This window comes from Camelus dromedarius, chromosome 14 (assembly GCF_036321535.1).
Source record: "Camelus dromedarius isolate mCamDro1 chromosome 14, mCamDro1.pat, whole genome shotgun sequence".
Taxonomy (NCBI): Eukaryota; Metazoa; Chordata; class Mammalia; order Artiodactyla; family Camelidae; genus Camelus; species Camelus dromedarius.
In genome coordinates, this window is record NC_087449.1 from 14,170,912 (window position 1) to 14,192,672 (window position 21,761).

Genomic DNA, 21,761 nt, shown 5'->3' on the forward strand with positions numbered 1-21,761 from the left:
TTATATATTATTTCTAATCACTTCAGCTGACTTGAGGGCATGGATTTTGGAATCAAAAAGACTTAGATGCGTCCTACCTTTTCCATTTCCCATGCATCCCACCTTCTCCATTAACCTTCTCCCCCCTTTTCCATTACTGTCTGAAGAAATGTCTGCTCCTCTGGTGTCATCAATTACACCAACACAGGCAAAAATGCTACCATAGCACCTGGCCCCTGGTAGGTGCTCAATATATAATCTCTTCCTCCTTTTCCTTCCTGTCAATTGTACCTAAAAATGTGTTAATAATCTTAATAACGAACATAGGCCACACGGATGTGCATTTTCTTTGAAAGCTCCTATGTAGGCAGTAAAATTGTGTAGCCCAGTGAGGTTTGGGGCCTTTCCAAGGACCAAACATTGGAAAATGAGAACAAGATGATGAAAAAACCCAAACCACAGCCAGTTTGTAGTCATTATCCTCTGGACCCAGCTCCCAAGTTCTGGTTGAACAGAAGGGTGTTGGCTGTTGGCCGGGTTTCACTTTCCAACGCTTTTCCCAGCGATCCTGGCCCCACTTGAAATCCCATCTGCGTGCCTTTGAAGGGGGCGCGCACCCCGTGGACGAGGAGCGCGGGCGCACGGCCGCAGCAGCTGGCACAGGCTCTGCCCCGCAGGCAGGAGCAGGCGTCCCGGTCCGCAGGCTTCACAGACCGACGGCGGCCGGGGCTGCCATCCGAGGCCTCCCTCAGACCAGAACCAAACGAGCTTCATACATCCCTTTACTACATACAAACAGAAAATAAACTCCTAATTGTGCTTTTGTTTCATGGGCAACCGTTTGTTCCTAAGGCCTCTAAGGGAGAAAATGTGCAGACTCAAGAGAAAAATCCATACTGATTTCTAAGCAATATCTCACTATAATAATATTTTCAATTAAAAGGGAAAAAAGCTCACAACAAGCTGTCTTCACATAAGTAACAGTGGCTCTTCCAGTTACTATCCATGTGGCTCTGGGCAAGTTATTAAAACTGTCTGTGCTTTAACTTCCCTATCTGTAAAATGGGGTAATAACAGTAAGTACTCAAAGGGTTATTATGATATTAAAGAGTCAAATTTATAAAACACTGGGTGGGGAGGAGTAGAAGGCAATATTCCGTGAGCATCTGCTTTGTATCAGATAGTTTCACGGATTACCTCCTTTGTCTCCATGACCAACTGTAAATGCATGCTCTGAATCTCATTTTACGGAAGAGTCACAAATAGAATAAAGTGACTTGCTAGCAAGTAACTGAGCTGGGATTTGAACAGAGGTTGATCTGAGTCCAAATCTTTGTACCACACCATGCACATAATATTAATAATGGTGATAACAGCTACCATTTATTTCATTCTCAATTCTATGCCCATTATTTCACTTCATTTTTACAAGAATCCTCTGTGATAGTACATAGGACCAGCCCTACCACTGCTCATGGTGCAACCAGCTTAATCTTCTGCCTCTGGTGGCATCAATAAGGGACATGCCAAAGGAGGATCACAGTCCTCACCTTGGTTGAAACAGTTACAGATTTAGCTCTCAAAGTGGCATGCTAGGTATTCATTTATTAAACATAATAAATGCTGAAAGAACCATACAAAAAACATAATTCATGCATGCAAACTGGAAAGGATGCAGTAGTTCTAAGATGAAAAGAGACATTTGAGAGCAGCAGTCTCCAGTATTTCTTTCTGCCATTACCAACATATTTTTAAGAGCATATCCTCAATTTACTTACACAAAAGCTAGACATAGACAACTGATGAAATAAATGCAAATAGGACTTCTGAAATTTTTTCCAACTTTCTACTTTGGCATCACTGACTTTGAACATAACAAATGTTAGAGGGGAGGAAAGAGGAGGCAAAGGAGAGAAAAGGAAAGAGAAAGAAAAGTAGGCAGGAGGGAAGCAATGGAAAAGAGAATGACCGAGGAAAGAAGAAGGGGTCAGGGAGAGGCAAGACAGAGGGAGAGGAGGGGAAACAGAAGCAATGCTTAGTGGGCTCCTGCTCGCTCAACAAGCCTTTACATAGGAAAGCATTTAAAACTCCACCAGTCAAATAACCTGTATCTCTACCTGTTTCTGAAACTGCATCTATAAAGAGGATCTCTATTCAGTTTTGGAAACTTTCAATCTAGTTCTTCTTATCTCATTTTTGGATTCTGAGGCAACATAAATGAGGAGACCCAGGAGTGGCCTCTGAGGTCGGCAGGCATGGTGCAGTAGTCCCAACTGTGCTCCGGCTCTAAAAATCAGCGAGACCCCCTGAGGCCATAGGCACCACGCGGACTCCACTTCTGCCTTGGACAGCTGGACAGCTGCTGGCCGACAGTCCTCTGGGCACCACAGCTGAACCCTGCACTCCCAAGTGCTGTGCTCCTCTGTTGTGCCCACTACCTGCCTCTGACAAGCCATCAAGAACATTAGTCATCTCTTCCCTACAAAAGCCTCCTTCCTTCCTTCCTGTTTCTTTTGTTACAACCTCCCCCGAAAGCTCCGGGGGCCTGCTGGCTAGTGCAGGTTGATTGATAACAACTGTATCTTCCAGCAGAAGATTCCACCCATGAGGATCACAGATGGCCAGATGACTTGCGGTAATTTTCCCACCAAAGAACACTGGGCTCACGCATCCGTGTTCAGCAGAGAATCCTTCCCAGTTGAATCCACAGAGGAGACTTTTCACAGCCATAAGCTTTTACTTGAGTTGTTATCGAACTTTTCCATCACTGACTGTTTAAGAAAATATTAAAAGGCTCCACACAGACTTCTGCTTTACATTTCAGTTCCCCAGCCTGGCTGTGTGCGTAGACATGCAGTCTGAGGGAAGCATGCTGGTGATGTCTGCTATCTGCTTCCTCAGGTATACAAAAACTCTTCCCTGGGGGCCAGTTGGCCTCCTCAGCCAGCAATAGTGACAAGAGGAGTGGGACAGAGCGTAATCACACCTCTGCTAACTTTAGGGGTGGAGGGGTGGAATGTCACATAATTGGGCTGTAGAATGAATTATTCATTCTGGTCATTGTACTCTGTGCTTGAAAAATTCCGAACATTCTTTTTGCCTGAGGGAAAGCACAGTATGATGAATAAAACCAGTTTGGAGTGAAACTCACTTATTTTAAATCCTAGCTTTGCCAGAAACACATTAGCTGTGTGACTTCAAGCAAGTTACTTGGCTTCTCTAAATCTTGGTTTCCTCATTTTTGAAACAGGAGAAATAAAACCTACCCTGAAAAGTGAGGTTTAGTAAGATCATGTAAGTGTGGCATGCAAATTTACTAAAATTACTTTTAAATTGTATTGTTATCCCTTTATTTTTTATTCTTTGTTCCTTCTTTCAGACAAGGTCAGCTCTATCATACTTTGCCTCAGGGATTTGGGTTCATCAAAAAGTAGAGGTGATTAGATATCAAAGGCCCTTCTTGTCTTATGTAAACATTAAAGTTCATTGAAAAAAAAGTCCAGCAATAGTTAGAAAATGTTATGTTGAAAGATAAGCAACTAAAGACACAAAGACCTAAATTGGTAAGGATACGGATAGATAGAGCTATAGATAAAAACACCCAATGCTATAAAATTATAACTCCCTGAAATCTATAACTTTAACATAATTCAATTAAAATATTAGAAATGTCTGAGCCAACTATAAAATATATGCAGAAGAGCAAAAGGCCAAGAATAGCCTAGATATTCCTAAAGAACAAGGTCCAGAGGGTGGGGAGGTGGGAAAAGACTTGCCTAATCAGACTTAAAGCTTATTATAAAGGTATAAAAGCCCATGACATTATGGTACTGACACAAATAGAGACACAGACGATGGCACACAACAGCCCAGAAATGAATCCACACATACATGGAAATTTGGTAGATAACAGAGATGTCATTGCAGATCACTGGGTAAAGATAAATGATGCAAGATAATTAATGTAATAGTCATATTCAAAAAAGAAATGGAAAAATGTCCTTTTCTCATGCCAAGTCAATTAAAGACGTGTGTGTGTAATGAAGTTGAATTAAGAAACAGTTTTTATAAGACACCAAACTATAAACCATAAGGAACAGTTTGACATATTTAACTATCAAATTTTGTAATTTATTAAAAGACATTATTTAAAAAAATAAAAAAGTGAGACTATAAACCACATATTGGGAGAAGATACTGCAATGTAAATAACTGACACGATTTATAGGCAGAATATGTAAGAACTTCTACACATCAATTTAGAAGAGAAAAACAACCCAACAGCAAAATGGGTAATGAACAGATATCACACAAAAATGGAAATAAAAAATACAAACGACCAAATGAAAATCTTCTCAACATAATTAATTTGTCAAAAAAGCAAATTGAGCAAAATGGGTAATGAACAGATATCACACAAAAATGGAAATAAAAAATACAAACGACCAAATGAAAATCTTCTCAACATAATTAATTTGTCAAAAAAGCAAATACAATTTTCACAGGCCAATCTGGCAACTATTCAAAATTCTGACAAAACCAAGTGTTGCAAGAATATGTGAAACAACAGGATTTCTAATATTCTATGTGTATTGAAAGTAGTTTTATTCCATTTTGGAAAATAATTTTGCATTATCTAGTAACATTAAAAATTGTGTCTGATTTCACTCAGCAATGTCATTCTTAACTATATATGTACATTTTGGGAATGCCTTCCATGCAGGGACCAGAATGCACAAGAGAGATGCTTGGTAGCATTATTCATGATAATCTCAAACTGAAACCAAAAAAAGATCTATCAACTGTAGACAGATGAATGAACTGTGGTTTAATTACACAATGGAATGCTGTATCACAGTGAAAATGACCATCAACATAAACAAATCTCATAAATCATGTGGAATGAAAAAAGCAAGTCACCAAAGAATATACACAGGGGATATCATTAATATAAAATTCAAAGTCACACAACACTAAACAATATATTGTTTAGAAATATATACATATGGAATAGAATTATATAGGAAAGCAAGCTATTAGCCATTACCAAGAAACCTTACCTCTGGAATGTAGGAGGCACTGCTAGAGAGGACTAGAAGGGACCTCCAACAGAACTGGTCATACTGTATTTCTTAAGCTGAGTGAGAGCTCCATGGGTTTGCATGATATTTTTCTTCATATATCTTTCGTGTTATATATATAAAGTATTTTAAGATAATTTTAATGGACTCGTGGGATCCAATGAAGACCAATTAAGATGTTAGGAGAGGGTTGATAGGAGTTACTATGAGAGGAGGATTCCTCATATACTGAAAAGCTACCCAAAGCCAACTGTCTCTCCTTCTGGAAGATGTGGTGTGCAAATATGAAGCCTGGAATCACTTTAGCCATTCCGCCACCATCCCTAGGCATCACAACAAAGGAACAGATCTTAGTCTCAACTGCATATCACAGTCAACACAATATAGAAGAATGAAACTGCTACCATGATGATACTCTTAAACTGCTGAATCAAACCAGTCCTGAAGCTAGCACTACCAGTGGACTATCCAGATATATGTCAGTAAATCCCCTTGTTGTTTAAAATATATAAATACTGGAGGGGATAATTTTATTAAATACTAAGAAACCATCAATTAAGGAAAAAAAAACAGGAGAAACTAATGATGGGTTAAGAATATCTACTTACTCAAGAAAAGGGAGGAAAAAATATTTGAGGGTAAAGGGAGTTTGGAGGGGAAAAATAGATCTCTGCCTTCATCTCTAGCAGTGGAGACTCACTCAAGTATTATCCAGGAAAGACCTCAAGATGGTTATTAGGCACTGTCTGGGACAAGAGACAACTGGTCAAGTGTAGACAAATGAGCAGTGATCAGAACTTTGGCACAGCATGAACAGGTAGGGAGAGAGCACCAAGAAAGGCTGAGATTATGCTTCCTGCCACCTGGAGAGATGGAGCTTTAAAATCAGAATTTAATACTTCAAAAAGTAAAAGTGCTATTTCTTGCATATCTGAGTTTGTAGACCAATACTTGAATCTGCTGCACCAGCAAAGCCCCAACATAAAGTCTTCCAAAGTCAGCTTTAGAAAACACTACCCTGCCTTGAAGAAAGATTTCATATTCTTTCAGGTTTAGGAAATGTTGTATGCTAAACCTGTTCATATTGATTCAATGCAATATGCACCTCAGAATATTAAAGCCCTGCAATGAATCTTTCTCTAAATGCATTTGAGCAATGAACTTTCCTAGAGGGGCATCTATCACAAGCCGAGACACTATAAGTGCACTAAACGCATTTTGGAAAACACCGTCTCCATATGGCACAGGAGGTCAGCTTCTCTGTCTGCAAGGATGCAATACCATCATCCTCTTGCTCAGTATACAAAGCAGAACTCTGGACTCCACTTACTGCAGTCTCGGAGAGTGACATTCTTACATCTCCTGTGAAGCAGTGGCCTTCCACAGGTCTGAACTCACCACAAGATGAAGTTCAACACTCCCCAAATTTGAGTGCTTCTGTTGGTGAATGTCTCTACCAGTAATTGTTGAATCACACAAATTTGTCATTAAAAACAGTAAGAGAGCATCTTGGAAAAGCATCCCCTTTCCATGTCCCTCTCCTTAAAATGCTTATGCTTGCATTTAGTGTTCCTTCAGAGACTAGAAATCAGACAAAGAGGGCTGGGGCTAGCATTTTTAAAATGTCAGAGTAATATTCAAACTTATTAAGTTCTGACTATAGGACTGCTGACAACCGTTTATTGACTAAAGACGTGTGGGTCGCAGAAACAGCTTTAACTCATATTCCACTGGAGGTTCCTGAATTGCTTGCTTGTGGATTCCCGATGTGGAATGACGAGTAATGGGAGAAGAGGACGATCAGAGACAGGGCTGAGCAAAGTGACATGCCTGAGCTCCTGGTGGTTGGGAGAGCTGGGGGAAAACTCCTGAAAGACTGCCCCATGCTTGCTCCAGGATGCTGAGTGGTTAACAGACTCACAGAGGCAAGTTCACAGCTGGGTCCCCCAGCTTCACTTTGCACAGCAGGTATGTTTTTAAAAGGCTGTGGATAAATTAGAATCTTCACAAAAATTTAAAAAAATTAATATGAGTTTGAATAGGTTCAAGGTCTAGTATTACGTTGAAGAATCAGGATCAAACTTGCTTATACATAAAATGTTTATGTACCCACAAGTATAAACACATATAATCTATACATAGTCTGAAGGAGTTTTTCATTATTGGTGGATGACAGCTAAGTAAAATTCCCTCTAACTATGAATACATTTTACAAAGATTAAAAAGGAATATACTAAAATATTAACTGTCTGACTTTGGATGTCATGATTATGGCTGGTCTTTTTCTTCCTTTTAGTTTTATGTTCCAAAGTTTCTGTGATAAATGAGACTCTCACCTCTGAGTCACATAACATGTTCCCACTGAATGAAGCAGTGAGGTGCCACTGGCTTTGGAAACGGCCAGAGATATTGAACAGCAGGCCTCTGCAGTACACAAAGCACAGGAGAAGCATGGGGGCTATGTGTGTGGAGAGTTAAAACTTCCAAGAATATCATTCCACCATGGTATAGCAAACTTTACACATCCTGCATGGATATTTAGATTGTTTTCAGTCATTTCCTATTATAAATAAGGCTGTGATACAAAACTTCTCTCAAATTTTAACTCTTTTTTTTAAGGATAAAGTTCCAAAAGTAAGATTAATGGATCAATGAATATTAACATCTTAAGGCTCTCAATGCATGTTGCCTATTGCTTTCCAGATTGATACACCAGGAAATACTTATACCAGGAATCTACAAACAGGTCTAGCTTAATTTCCTAGCTTTAAGTATTAAAATTTGTATTTAACCTTTACCAACTTGACAAATAGAAAATGGTATCAAAGAAGTTTTCATCTTCTTTGAGTACTAGGAAAGTTATCCCTTTTCCTGTAAATTTATTTGCCATTTATGTTTCCTCTTCAGTGAATTGTGAATTCTTCCTCTCAACTCAATTATCTATTGATGTTTGGGTTTTTTTTCCCTTCAAGATATATATAAATTTTTTATATTAAGGTTATTAATCTTTTGTCAAATATGTATTATGAATATTTTTCTGGTTGGGTTTTAACTTTTATATAATAAATGCTGTTTTTCCTATTTTTCTTTGCTTTTAAACATTCAAAATCCTTCTTTATTCACAGAGCAAATCAATATTCACTAAATTTCCATAGAGTATTTTATGATTTTTTTCATTTATATTCTAATCCATGGAGATTTTTGTGTCTGTCAGTGATGTGAGATGAAAATACAACTTGATGTTTCCCCAGATATCTAATTTTCTCGACATTCTTTTCCTGACAATAACTTCTTTATGAAGTATATTAAATTATTCCATATACCAGAATGTATTTCTTTTATAATAGAAAAAAAGGCTATAATTTTTTAAGGTTGTAAATGCAACAGACGTCTCATCATGGAAAGGACTACAAGTGAACCTTTGAACATTTTTTTAAATGGCCTTTCCTCTCCCCGCACCTACCTCTTTTATCTGCTATGTCAATACCGATCCATCCACCAAGCTGCCCAAAGAAAAGTATAGCCTCTGTTCTCTTTCTATATAGGCTCTCTCTGTTATTCTGTACCTCACTGCAGTGTCCACCAAACTAGTGAGGACGCTGGGTTACCGCTATCCTCCCAACGCTCACAATCCCTAAGGCTCACGCATCGGTCAGTCAGCCCCCAGGGAGTTCTGTGGGGAGGCTGGGACAGGGAAGGGCTTGCAAGTTTCAGAAGATGACACTTGATGAGAGAGATGAAGGGGATAGTTAAATGAGAACATCATGCTGCCTTAGTGAAAAAAAAAAAGAGCATTTTACTCCACTGGTGCTCACTCAGAGACATTAAGGTGGAAAAGCCATTCATGGTTCAAGTACAGATGCAGTAAAAGGACGCTGGACTCAAAATAAAAAAGCCCGAGGCTCCAATCCCGATTCTGCCTCTAATGACGTTGGACAAGTCAATGAACTTTCTGGGACCTTGGATTGCTTATCTGTAAAATGAAAAGATATAGTTTAGAAGTTCACAGGCCAACTGTGCAAATACATTTAGTTTGGTTCACATGGTGTTCTAACTTCTTGTAATGTAACAGGGCATAGCATTCCATTTCTAAAAGCCCCTACTGTCATGCAGCTAGCTTCAATCACTTTGGTTCCCTACCTGCCCTCAGAAGAGGTCTAAATAATCCCTAAGTCCCTCCCAACTTTATAAAGCCATTGGATATCCATGTTAACTGCACTTCCAAATAGCCTGGTATCTGACCACTCCTCACTCCTCCAGGCTTTGTTTTCCACATAGAATTGTCCCCTCCTCACATATATATTGTGTTGTAGATTTTGTTTTGTTTTTTCCTGTTTGGTCCTACCAGAGCATAAGATCACTGCAGACAGGCCTTGGGGTCTGCTTTGTTTAGTGGTTGCTTACAGCTCCAGCTCCTGGAACAGAGCCTGGCACAGAGGCGGTCCTCAATAAATTAATATGAATAATTATAAATTTATGAATAATTTCTCCCTCCTAGAATAAGTTCTTCTGGTTCCAAGAAGTAACACCAGTTAAGTGTCATTTCAGAATGGGGCTAGAATCCTCTCTCCTAACCTCTCTTGTTACAGCAAACCACTTCCCACCCACTCCATAGCTTGCAAAGTTCTCAGCGAGTAAGTCATGCGCCAAATCAACAAGAGCTGGGGAAACTCTTCTGTAATAAGCAGGCCGGTCCTTGACGTACCATGTCCCCACAGACACATGAGTTCAAACAGGAGAGAGGCTTCTTTTCTACAGCCATCAAGTAAAGAATCAACACGAGGATCAATTCATAAAACAAACAAGGCAGCCAGTCCCCCAAAGCAGGCTGGGCAATGCTCATAGGAAACAGGTCAAAATTAACATGGTATCATCCATGTTCTTTGAGACCATCATCCCTCGGGGCCACCTCCAGGTCTATTGGCTGAATTCAAACGTGCTGACAAGAAGATCTTTTGTTTCTCAAGAATACATTCTCTTTCCAAAATTAGAAAAGGTCAACCCCCCTCTCCCCACAACCAAAACCTGAACTGCTTGCCACAGCTTTTGGATAAATCTCTTCCGCACATGAATTGAATGAGGACGTGCTCCCCTCATGGAGGTGACCCCTCTCACTAAGAACGGGTCCTGGAGCTCCTGGCTGGTCCCCTCCTCCCCTCCCTCCCTGCACCTTCCATCAGCTGAGGGCGCAGTTTAAGTCCGGTCACAGACTTCTCAATTTCACAGACTAACACAACTTAGAAGTAGAGATGGGAGGGACCATTCTAAGGTTGCCATCTTTTCATTGTGTCCAGCAAAAGGCACTCTTTTTTAAAAGACCTTCTTAGCAGGGTATTCTGACACACTCATGGGAAATCATAGGTAGATAATCTCAAAATAAGTTTAACAACTTCAACTTTATGAAATATTGGTCTTTTCTCACAGGATGAGCTATAAGTCAGAGAAATTTTCTCAGGAGCCAGCATGTGGGGAGCATTGCTGTAAATGCCCCTGAATCCCTCATCAAGAATGATAAGACCTCAGCGTGATTCTGACACTGGGGAACATGGCTATGACTAACCTAATGCCTCACTGGGTTTCAGGCACACACACGTTTGGGGTCCCCTCTAAGTCACAGTGCTCTAGAGCAGTTAGAGTCTGGGAGAGAAGACAGGCTTCATTAGCAAGGGCCAGGATTTTGTAGGGTATATTCATAGGATGTGACGGTCCATGGTCTTTACAGAACTAAGCAATTAGCTTTCCTTTTTCTGTTCCTTTCAGAATCCTTCAACAGCTTTTGCTGATCAGCAAACAGCACTTGGCAAGTGACCAAATATGCACAGCCTTATACTAAGGAAGCCACGGTAGGACAGGCAACCCTATTACAACTGGGTAGCTACCAAATAAAACTTCAAAGCAGGCAGGGCAAACCAGTGGTGCACTATGGCAGCCAGGTATTGGGGTGGCAGTTGGGAGGCACCTAGGACACATATTGATTGCTTAAAAATTGTGGAAAATCGTGGAGTTTACCTAAGACTTGGGATTTCTGACTTCTCTTAAAAAAGCTAAAAATTTGGCAAGAATGAGTCCTCCTTCCAGTGTGGCCATCAGTGCCCGGTGCTGTGCAGAGACAGGCCATGGCCTCTTCCCTGGGCTGAGTCATTTCACTGCCGGCGTGGAGGCTGCAAGCATCTGTGTTGACCTCTAGCTTAGTGTATGGGAGGTTATGAGGTTATTTATACTCTTCCTAATCCCTGAAAGGACTGAAATAGGCTTGGAAGAGACAGACAACAAGGAGAGAGGGGAGGGAGGAGAAGAAAGCACATGATGAAGCCTGGAATAGGGCCATGACCCAGTGTCCACCGCACAATTCTATCCACTTAGCTGGAGATGGGCTGCAAATCTGGCTCCTGACTTCTTCATAGCTGACCATAGCTTAGAGTCTGAGGCCAAAACAAAGTCAAAACTTCTCCCTTTAGTGAAATACAGTCTTTCTATACTAGTGACAGTAAGTCCCATGAAACTCTTAAATATAAAACAGTAATACAAGGCCACACAAAGTGCCAAAATGTGTGGTATTGGTGACAGAGTGACCTGACAAAGGAGCCCTGGGTGAGGCCTGGGGAGACGGGTACATTGCAATTAGGCAGAGTGCACTGCATCACGGGCTGTGCAAAGGAAAACAACAATCGCGTCAAGATGACAGGGACAAGGCGATGTCAGTTTCATTCAGCCGACAGGTACTGCCTGTCATTTCCAGCATTTCTGCTTTCTTCCTGAAGTATTTTATTTGAGTTGTTGTGAAACTACAGGAGACACGAAGCTAGGTAAAAATGCAATGCCTCTTGGAGATCAGTGCAGATATACCTCAGCGCTGAGACCTGGAGACCCAGTTTCTCTCTCTCTTCAAATCAAGATTCCCCCATGGGTGGCTTTGCTGACTAATTGGGTGTGGGATCTGAAGGAAAGGCTGAGGGCTACCAGGTGGAGCTCAGGAAGGAAAAGGTCCACACACAGCACCAGCCCCCGACCGGTGTCTCTGGCACCTCAGCACAATGTGTTGCTTTTGCTTTCTCTCGCTCTTAAATCTGCATCAAGCATCAAGACAAATTCTGGCAACTCCTCGACAATCTCACCTCTATTTCTGCATGTTGCTGATGCAGAGTTTTGTGTGGCCTGAGTGAAATTAATGGCAAACCCATTTGGCAAAGCAAAACAAATCTTGAATTAACAAACAGCACCACTACCACTTCTCGGTTTATTAGTGGAGAAAGATATATTTCACGCATTTTCTTCAGTTCAATATCTTATCTGTATCAAAATGGGGAACAAAGAGCTCATCACATCAATAATGGAATTTCAAGCAGCTGTGGGGACTGGACTACAATTTTCTTTTCTACATAAATGGAGATCTGTGAGTTCTACAGGGAATGGACTCTATCCAGATGAATCAATTAAAAAATTAAACAGCATTTTGGTCGCTGAGTCAGATGGACATGAGAACATTGCGTACTTCCTCCCCTCCTCTCTATCCTGCAGAAGGTAGAAAGCTGAAATCTTTTTTCATGAGATATTGACTACATCCTCATATCAAAGCAGCCACAGTCATCACAGAGTCTGCCAGTAATTCTGTGAGAAACCCTATCTGGGGAGGATTTACAGAATATTGGCTGCTTTCGATTCACAAAGAGCTGATTTTAAAGCCAGGGTCTCAGTTGCCATGAATTCGTTTCATTTGCATATCACATACAGTCAGAGCAAAGTCATTTCTTGGGCCTCTGACCGCTAGCAATTTTACAGGGGTGATAATTAAGATAATAGTCTACTTTCTTCAGAAAGGATGTACTTTTTTCAAATCTGAGAATTAGGAAGATAAGATTCATATTCAGCCTCAGGACTGACATATTTTTCCTTCAGAATCTTTACCTCGTTTTCAGCAGGGCCCAGAAGTGGTAAAAGTTCAGAGAGGGGACTGCAGGTGCTCTTCTCCGGCACAGAGAAGGAAAGAGGGAAACAGTTCTGCCTCGTCTGCCTTTGGACTGCAGCGGGACAGAGCCTGGGCAGGGTGGGGAGGGAGGCGACAGAGCAGGCAACCTAGCAAGACCACAAGTGAAACAGATGAGTGACCAAGTCCAAGAGAGGTCAGCTCAAGCTGGAAGGAGGAGGCAGGGGATTGTTCCATGGGTCCATCAAGCAAAAGGTCATGATCAAGAGGTCAGGTCTTGAGGATTCATACTGGGGAAGGTGACTGGGGACAAGGGCTCACGGTGTAGGAAAAAGATCTCAATACAGGCACTGTCTACTGCTGCCCCACAGCAGTCCTGGGCTGGAAGGAGAGTTGGAATTCTTGAGAAAGACACAGGACTTGGCCAAGGTTGGGAAGCTGGCTGGAGCAGAGGCGGTTTAGCTGGTGGTGCTGGCTCCCAGCCCAGCTCTCTGACCATTCACCATGCTGGCTCTCAAGGAGAACTGAGCATGACACAGGTCTCCGTGGGACACAACTCAAAGAAAATGCTTCCCTGGACCACTCGTGACTGGTCCCACAGAGCAGCTGAGCCTGAGACTGAAGGCGGCCACAGAGCTAGCATGTGGCCAAAGAGGCAAATGAGATGAGAGGACAGTTGGTACCCAACATGCCGACATGCCGGACTGTTTCTGCCCCAAGTGGAAGAAAAGGGAGTGCAGTTAGTGGCCAGTATACGCGCCGCGGGGGGTGGCAGCAGGAAGCTCAGATGGGTGGCTGGAATCATGACAGAGCAGGGAGATGAGAACAAGAGTTGGCTCCCACTGAGCCAGCTGTTACACAGGACATCAAAGCAACCGCTGCTCTTTCATTCCTAGAGAGCAAGTCTTGTCCTCCAGGCTTTAGGGGGCCTTGCGTTCATAGGCTGGAGGTCACATCTGCTGCCCCTGGAGCCTGGCTCCACTGCTGATGGAGAACAAGTAAATCTGGTCTTAGCCAGGAAAGCAGGGTCTGGTCCCAAGCAGAGGTTCACAGTTCTACTTCCTCTGAAACAACTTCCTTTGAGATCCAGTATCTTTCTGGAGTGAGAACAGGAGTCCTGGCAAGTGGGGAATTGAATCTACAGACCTACTTGAGGGAGTCATTGAGATGCTGAGGAAGAGATGTCCTGGGAAGTGGAGCCCTGGGCGCCCAGGAAAAGGAAACCATTTAGTTCTCTGCCTCCATGCCTGCCTTGTCTCTCACTGGGTTCCCTGCAGCTGGGACAGGGTTTGCTCAATAGCATATGGTGAACAAATAAACAAATCCCACAACATCCAATTTTCTGCTGCTAGCTATTTGCAGTTGGTGAAGTGAGCCCTGAAAGTTACAATTTCTTTCCCTGAAAAGTTGAGGGAACTTGATCATAACCCAGAAAAGTTTGAAGAGCTCGTTATACAGCCCATTTGCTTAGAACCTCAAGCACAATTTTCCTAACTATGGTTCTCAGACCATCTACCTGTGAAACTGCAGGCTCCTGGGCCCTAACTAGACCTACTGTCCCCAAATCCTTGGAGGAGGATGGCTGTGAGCACAAGAAAAAGGAAACACTTTCATAAATACTGCAGGTGATACTCAGGCATTCAATGATTTGAGAAACACTGAAACTTACACTTATTGAGAAATATTCTATTCTAGGTCCCAACCTTGAGACTTCATATACACTTTCATCTAACCCTTATAATTACGCTATAAGGCAAGCATTATCCTCCTCATTTTATACAGACAAGGAAACTGACTTGAACAAGGCCATTCAGGAAGTAAATCTCTGGTCCAGGATCTGTCCCAGGTCTGCCTAAATCCAAAATCCCCATGTTTATACCCAGGAATGAATTCAATGAACATCAGCCATAGAACCAATAAGTAGAATGTTCTGTGTCTTATTTTCACTCTTATTTCACTTTAACTTTGATGAAAGTATACACTTGTGGTGAAGAACTCGCATAAAATGTGGCTGCACTTGTGGACACTTATGTTTTCACAGCCTACCAATGCGAGGAGGAGTAGAGACAAGAAAAACATAGAGAAGAAGGAAAAATAACAACATGGATGAGCAACGCAATATTTGTGCATTAAAGTGAACTGTTATAATTGAATTTCATGGTCTTGATTATAAATGGTTAGCAATGCTATTGCTATTGCATTATCCCATAACATGCTTAGACCACAATACTGTGCAAGCATCACCATCCCACATAACTATCATGACCTGCCTGCAGGTAACCTTGACGGCCAATGCAATCGTAATTGGTGTCCAAAAATTGGATTGTGCCAAACAAAAAAACATGACACACTGAAACCTGATGTGTCAATTTTTAACTGAGCTTACTCTAGCCAAAATGGCTTTCCTTCTTTCTTCAAAGCAGTTGCCACAGTCAAATATCACCTATATAAACATTCCTGGAGCAAAATGGCATTGAGTTGTATCTTCTGCATGCTGTAAATGGCCTCCTGATGTTCCTGAGTTAACTGGCCTCATATAATGAGAAATAGGTCATTTATGTTTTGTATTCCAGAGTTATAAAGGCCACTCCTTAAAAGTAACACACATGGAAAACATTCTCTAAGTAACATAATCTGGTAGACAAAACATTTAGAGTTATAGTCAAGAGTCTTGGGGTATGGTTTCATCAGAAATCAGTTTGGTGGTTTTAGGGCCAAAACTGGATTCCCTATCTTGTTTTAATCACCTGACACAATATCCACTGCTACTATTTCTGATGAGTTGAATGAGAATCTATTAACCCAATTAATGTGAAATAGCTTTGAACACCTAAGTTCTTATTCTAACGTGACGAATAAGGATCACATCCGAACAAGATGAGGTTTTGGTGTGGATTTCAGAAGCTCCTGGCACTCGTCCCCATCTCCTCCTAAGCCACTCCACAATAAACTATTCCATACACCATCTTGAAGGATGGATTTAAGTAAGTGATTCCTGCAGAGTACTTTGAGCAACTCACAGAAACAGACATTTGAAGCACAAATTATTATTTTTATAGAAGATATTACAAGAGCAGGGCAGCAGTTACTACAATTACCATTCAGTGAAGAATCTCCTTAAGTGCATATGGCAGACGTGCTTAGTGAACCGAAATATTTCTATGGGTCTTAGAGGTTTAAACTAATAACACCTATCTAGTTACTGAAGATAATTTGATGGCTATAATATATATAGATAGATAGGCTCATTATAACAAATGAATTCACTGCAGTATGAAGAAAAATTGAAGCTACTACTATTATGCTGATGTGGCTGCCTAGAGCTAACCCCAACTCCCTCCAGACACATCCTCTGCTGGTTCGAATAGAATTTCAGACTAGTACTTAAGTTAGTTTCCTCATCTGTAAAATGAGGGGGACAGAGATAATTTTTGTGGTTCCTTCCAGCTTCATGAGTATGGAATGGTTTCTGTATGTTGTACAAAATAACAATGGTATCATAATGGTAAGCCATTGCAAGAGCTAATCAACAGATAAGAGAGCACTTCCCAGGCCCACAAGAAGGGTATCCCTGACTTTGGCTTAATGAGTACTGCTAACACATCAGCAGAAAGAAAATGTCAATTGCCAGGGATAAGCATTAGAGAAACATGATGTTCACAGGGGCAAAACGTGTTTAACCAGCAGTGTCCAAACGAAGGAGACACTGGAGCTGAGAAAACTAAACCAATTCCATTACCAAAAAGTAACTGCTACTGTGAGGCTGGAATATTTTGTTACTTTCCCAGAGCTTCAGGATTCCAAGCCTAAATGATCTCCTTTCTTTGTTGACTCCATGTTCCTTGAGCTACCATCTGATCAAAAATACAGTTTCCCAGTAACCTCAGTAAGAGAATGGGGTAGAGGATAGAGGTGGTGAGGGAAGGCACAGAGAGCCCTTGATATAGGGATGTAAATTTTAATGCTCCTATTAAAAGGATACCATATGAAAGTTAATTCTGATTTACAGATCAGTCATGATAATATCCAGCATATAATATTTATCAAGCACTTGCTATGCCCTAAGCACCACTGTAAGCACTTTACACACATGGGCCCATTTAGTCAACATAGTATCTTACAAGGAAGATTCCATGCTAATTTGAGGAAACAAGCTGAGAGAGATTAAGTAACCCACCCAAGGCTACACAGTTAAAAATGGCAAATGACTGGAACCATAACCTCTATATTGTTCTTTCAATTTAGTTTTCATGAGGCAGAGACTGAACTGGGTGACCTGAAGATAATGATTTTCTATACTCATAAGATTGAAGATCAGGTCTGGAACACGGGTGGTTCAGCTAAGATGCTGTTTCTGAGATCCCTTGGCTGAGATACTTTTAGATAGGATCCTCACAGATATGGCCTTCAGATCACCACATAACTCTGGACACAGTGAGCCTCAGATAAAATAAAGTGCTTCCTCACCCAGGCCATGAAAGACGTCACTCCGGGAGGTCAGGAAATACCACCGGTGAATATTCCCTAAAGTTTTGAAAGAGAAAATAGGAGATGCTCAGGCATATCTTTCCGACCTGCAGGGACACATGACATCCTGAAGGATGATGAACCGAGCGCCCCCTCCCCACAATCCACCGCGGGATGAAGGTCTAATTACTCCCCGCTTCAAGTCCTACCACAAATGCTTTTCACATTTCTGATTTGTTTCTATTTCCACTAACATCTCTCTCATCCCAGATTTCCTTACTTCATGCCTAAGGATGCAACAGTGTCTTAGCTTCTGTCTTCCTTTCCAGCTTTTCCCACCTCTACCTCACCCTACACAAAGTAGCCAGACCAGTCTCTTGAATACTGTTTTCATCTTACCCCAGCTTAGTTGACACAGATTGATTACAAGTCAGTTGCTTAGATGATCCAAATATTAACATCAAAGAAGCAGCATCAAGGAAGACAAAGCAATACTCTCCTACATTAGCTCTCTGTAAATCCCTCTTTTAATACCATAAATATTATAGTGAATATTCCCATATCTTTATAAATACCAATTTCCATAAACACTGAGCCCAGTAATACACAGTTATAGCAACATGGCATGGAATTAGCATGTGGCTCTGATGCTGGGCAGAGCTGGTTCAGAGTTCTGGCCCCACCAGTCTGGGAAAATCTGACACATCTCAATGACTCCCGCTTTCCTCAAGAATAAGATGGGGATAATTAGGGTATATTCCTCATAAGATTGCTGTGTTGATTAGGGGATAGTTGGTAAATGGTCCTGGGCATATTTTTTGGCCTATGGTACATGTTCAGTAAATATTAGCTATCATCATATCATGATTATTACAGCATTGTGGCTTAGTGGTTAAGAGCGCAGACACTGGAGTCATAAACACATGGTTTGGGCAAATGAAAATTGTGAGTCAAGACCTCTATAAATCTCACCCTGTCCTCTTTCCATGTGGAAAACATTTCCTCGGTAAAACTATTTAAACCGCTGGAAGTTCTCCATCCCAGACACTCTTAAAATGTGGTTCAGCAATTGTTAGAATAAAGATATTGGAAAGAAGAGGCAAATATTGCCCAGAACAGTAGTAAGTTTGCAAACCTCTCTCATCGACAAATATTTATTGAGTCTCTGTTATGCACCATGCCCAAAGATGAATGGCATGGTCCAGTCGTGCCCTCAGAGAACTCATGTCCTAGTTCTAATTAGGGGACGTTTTGCTGGGTCCTGGCGACCTGGTTGCCCCTGTTGTGTAGCACCTGCTCCACACCCAGCTCTGTGCTAAGGCCTCTGCACACAGTATTCCATTTGTCCTCTCAGTTATTCTTTGAGAACAACAGCATTTCTCTAATTTTTCATGAAGAAACCGAGACTTAGAGAGGTTGGACGGCTTGTCCAAGGTCACACAGCAGGTGGGTGACAGGACCCGGATCCGGCTGACTCTGCACTTACGTGCCCACCACTGGGCTTGCACTTCCTGATTGTGCAGGCATCACCAATTTCCAATTTTTATCACATAGCTACTGAGATACAGACAACGGCAGCTTTCAGATGTAAAATTTATCTAATTGGCAAAAATCTGGAAGAATGTGAATGCCCAGCAATAAAAGAATGATTGAATAAATTGCAGTGTATCCAAACTATATCATGCAGCCATTAAGATATCTATTAACCTAGATGGATGTTCATGGTACTTTTTTAAAAAGTAGTTAAAAGAATCCCTTTTTTAAAAGGATCATTAAATGAAAAAGTGAACCCAAGGGGAATAAGAGATGAACATACTGAATTTAATCCGAATCTGTACCTAATTTTCTTTAGACCTATCCTAATTTCTCTGAAAACTGAAATACCCTTTTAGTAGAAACTGTACCCCCATGAAACATACATGAAGAGTATAGACAAGAGGTTAAGGACACAAGCTTTGTAAGCAGACAGATCCAGGTTCATGTATCACCTGGGACTTACGACCTGTGTGACCTTGAGCGCATTACTTACCTCTAAATCTCAGTTATCTCAGCTACAAAATGAGGATAATAACATTGCACCTTATAGGGCTTTTGTCCTGATTGAATGAGATAATGCAAAGAAAGTTCTGAACACAGTACCTGGCACATAGCAAGCGCTCAGTAAGTGGTGGCTGTTACTTTATTATCTAACTGCCTTTGAGATCAGCCTTTGCTAAAAACAGAAATCCTTCTGCAGATTGACATTTAAAAGGCCACCACCACAAGGAATATGCTAAGGCTTCCAGGAAGGTACTTGTGGAAGTGTGGGCTGATGAATAAATGACATTTGATTTTCTATTCCAACATCTTTCCATTTCGACATCTTCTGATTAGGCAGACACATGCTATTCTCAAGCTGCTCCGCTTCCCTCCCACATTTTCAAACTAGAATGATTTCAGATGTGAAGCATGGTCCCCAAGGCTTCCTGTTTGCTATGATCACAGATCACCCACAGGTCTTTGGGCCCTAAAGCCCCGAAGCAGGTGAGGTAATTAGCTCGACGGGCACAGCCCAGTTATTTCATGCTTCAGTTGCAAAAAGAAAGAAAGAAGCAAAATGAGGGAAGAGAATGAGAAAGGAGGACAGACAAACCAGTCTCCACTTACCCTCTGGAGTACTGCTGTAGGTTCTAGAGCAACTAATAAAGGAGAAAATTTCAAATTTGGAAAGAGAGTCTTAGATTTTTGGACAACCCCAGCTGCTTCGTAAACCAGAGCAGATAAATACAAGCTTATCAACAGTGAAAATGCTACTGCCCAAGTTTAATTAAATTCAGCTTCAGGCTGTGTATGTATACACTAACAGAGAGAGGTATTACTGCCAATATCATATAGGTCACAGCCCTCATTTCACTTACAATTTCCCCACCACAATCTATGGAGTGCCGGCTGCTTTTAAACTATTTAAAGGAGGCACTGGTATTAGATTAGGTATCCAAGACAGAAGGGCTTAATTCTTACTAGAGAATGGTGGTGGTGGTGGTGGTGATATTAACAGCTAACACACTGAGCACTGACTAGGTGCCAGGCACTATGCTGAGTGCTTTACCCAGCAATTCACGTGACAGATACCAGCACATGAGGCAGACTAGAAGAGGTTACGTAACCATTCCCAGGCAGTGATGAGCCACAGTTCAGACCCAGTCTCTCCCCCGAGCCCAAGCTCTTGCCACTACATCATCTTCCATTTAGGTCTATTAAGCCCTTAGTTCCTACTGTATCTAGCATTTGATTTCTTCTGCCATTAGAAGTTTCCACTGCTACAGCTGCTTCTAATTTTTTGTAAGCAAATGGTAACCTAGAGCATTTCATTCTAATGCTTCTCACCTACAAATTTAACTTCTCTATCTCCTAAAAGAAATCATGGCCATTTGAGTTGAGCATCATAATTCTATATTCAGAACATACATTCATGTTTTACTTTCTTGAATGAGGTTTTGTTTATAGCATATAAGACAAGAAAACAGGCTATAAATCTTCTCACAGAAATAAGACACTCCCATCACATTTGATAGAGTTTAGAGATCTTTGGTGCCTTCATTTCACTAGAAAATTTTGGAGGAAGTAAATCCTCAGGGTCACAAGTATGTCCAAAACAACTAACTAGTTTTTCTAGGTCTGCTGTGTAATCTAGTGATTTCTCTCTCTTCAATCACATTATGCATTGTGCATTATGTAGAGTTCAAACCCTACATTTGGATTCATTGTGTTTTCTTACTTCTAGATCTTTATTTCCAGCTAGACTGCAAGCCCTCTGTGGGCTGAGCCACATCTTACAATGCCATGCACACCCAACCCTTCCACAGAATCCTATATATAGCAAGTACTCAGAAGAAGTTTAAGTCAGAGATCATTTATTTTTTAAGCAAACTCCAAATCTCTGAAAAGTCGACACTCTAGACTGCATGGCTTCCTCCAATATTGCTTCATCCCAGGGGAGCCTTCAAGTGACAATAAAATTGATTTCCTTCCCCAGCAACCTGAAGCACTGATGGCTCTGGAATTATCATCTAGATATAAACCCATCTGTGCTAAAGGTGCCCATTTCTTTAAAAAGCTAAGGAAGTAAGGGCCTGAAGAAACAATATTAGATGAGAATATTTGGCCTTCCAATTTATTTTATGGTTACTGAGGGGAGAGGGCTGGGAAGGAATAAAATGGGAGTTCAAGATTTGCAAATATTAACTACTATATATAACACTAGATAAAAAACAATTTTTTTCTGTATAGCACAGGGAACTATATTCAGTATCTTGTAATAACCTTTAATG

At 41.2% G+C, this 21,761-nt stretch overlaps 1 protein-coding gene across 13 annotated transcripts in view; it reads right to left on the bottom strand.

Moving 5' to 3' along the window:
• ST6GALNAC3 (ST6 N-acetylgalactosaminide alpha-2,6-sialyltransferase 3) overlaps nucleotides 1-21,761 on the bottom strand; it is a 548,516-nt gene that overhangs the window by 366,315 nt on the left and 160,440 nt on the right. Inside the window, exon 2 of one of the 13 annotated variants that reach the window (XM_031465408.2) lies at nucleotides 17,452-17,508. The exons of 11 other annotated variants lie outside the window; for them this stretch is intronic. In XM_031465408.2, coding sequence (XP_031321268.1) covers nucleotides 17,452-17,460 — 9 coding nt within the window. In that variant the 5' untranslated portion in view covers nucleotides 17,461-17,508. Of the gene's footprint in view, nucleotides 1-17,451; nucleotides 18,139-21,761 lie in introns of those variants that run through there. One more of the 13 variants, XM_010989047.3, reaches the window with a different exon arrangement.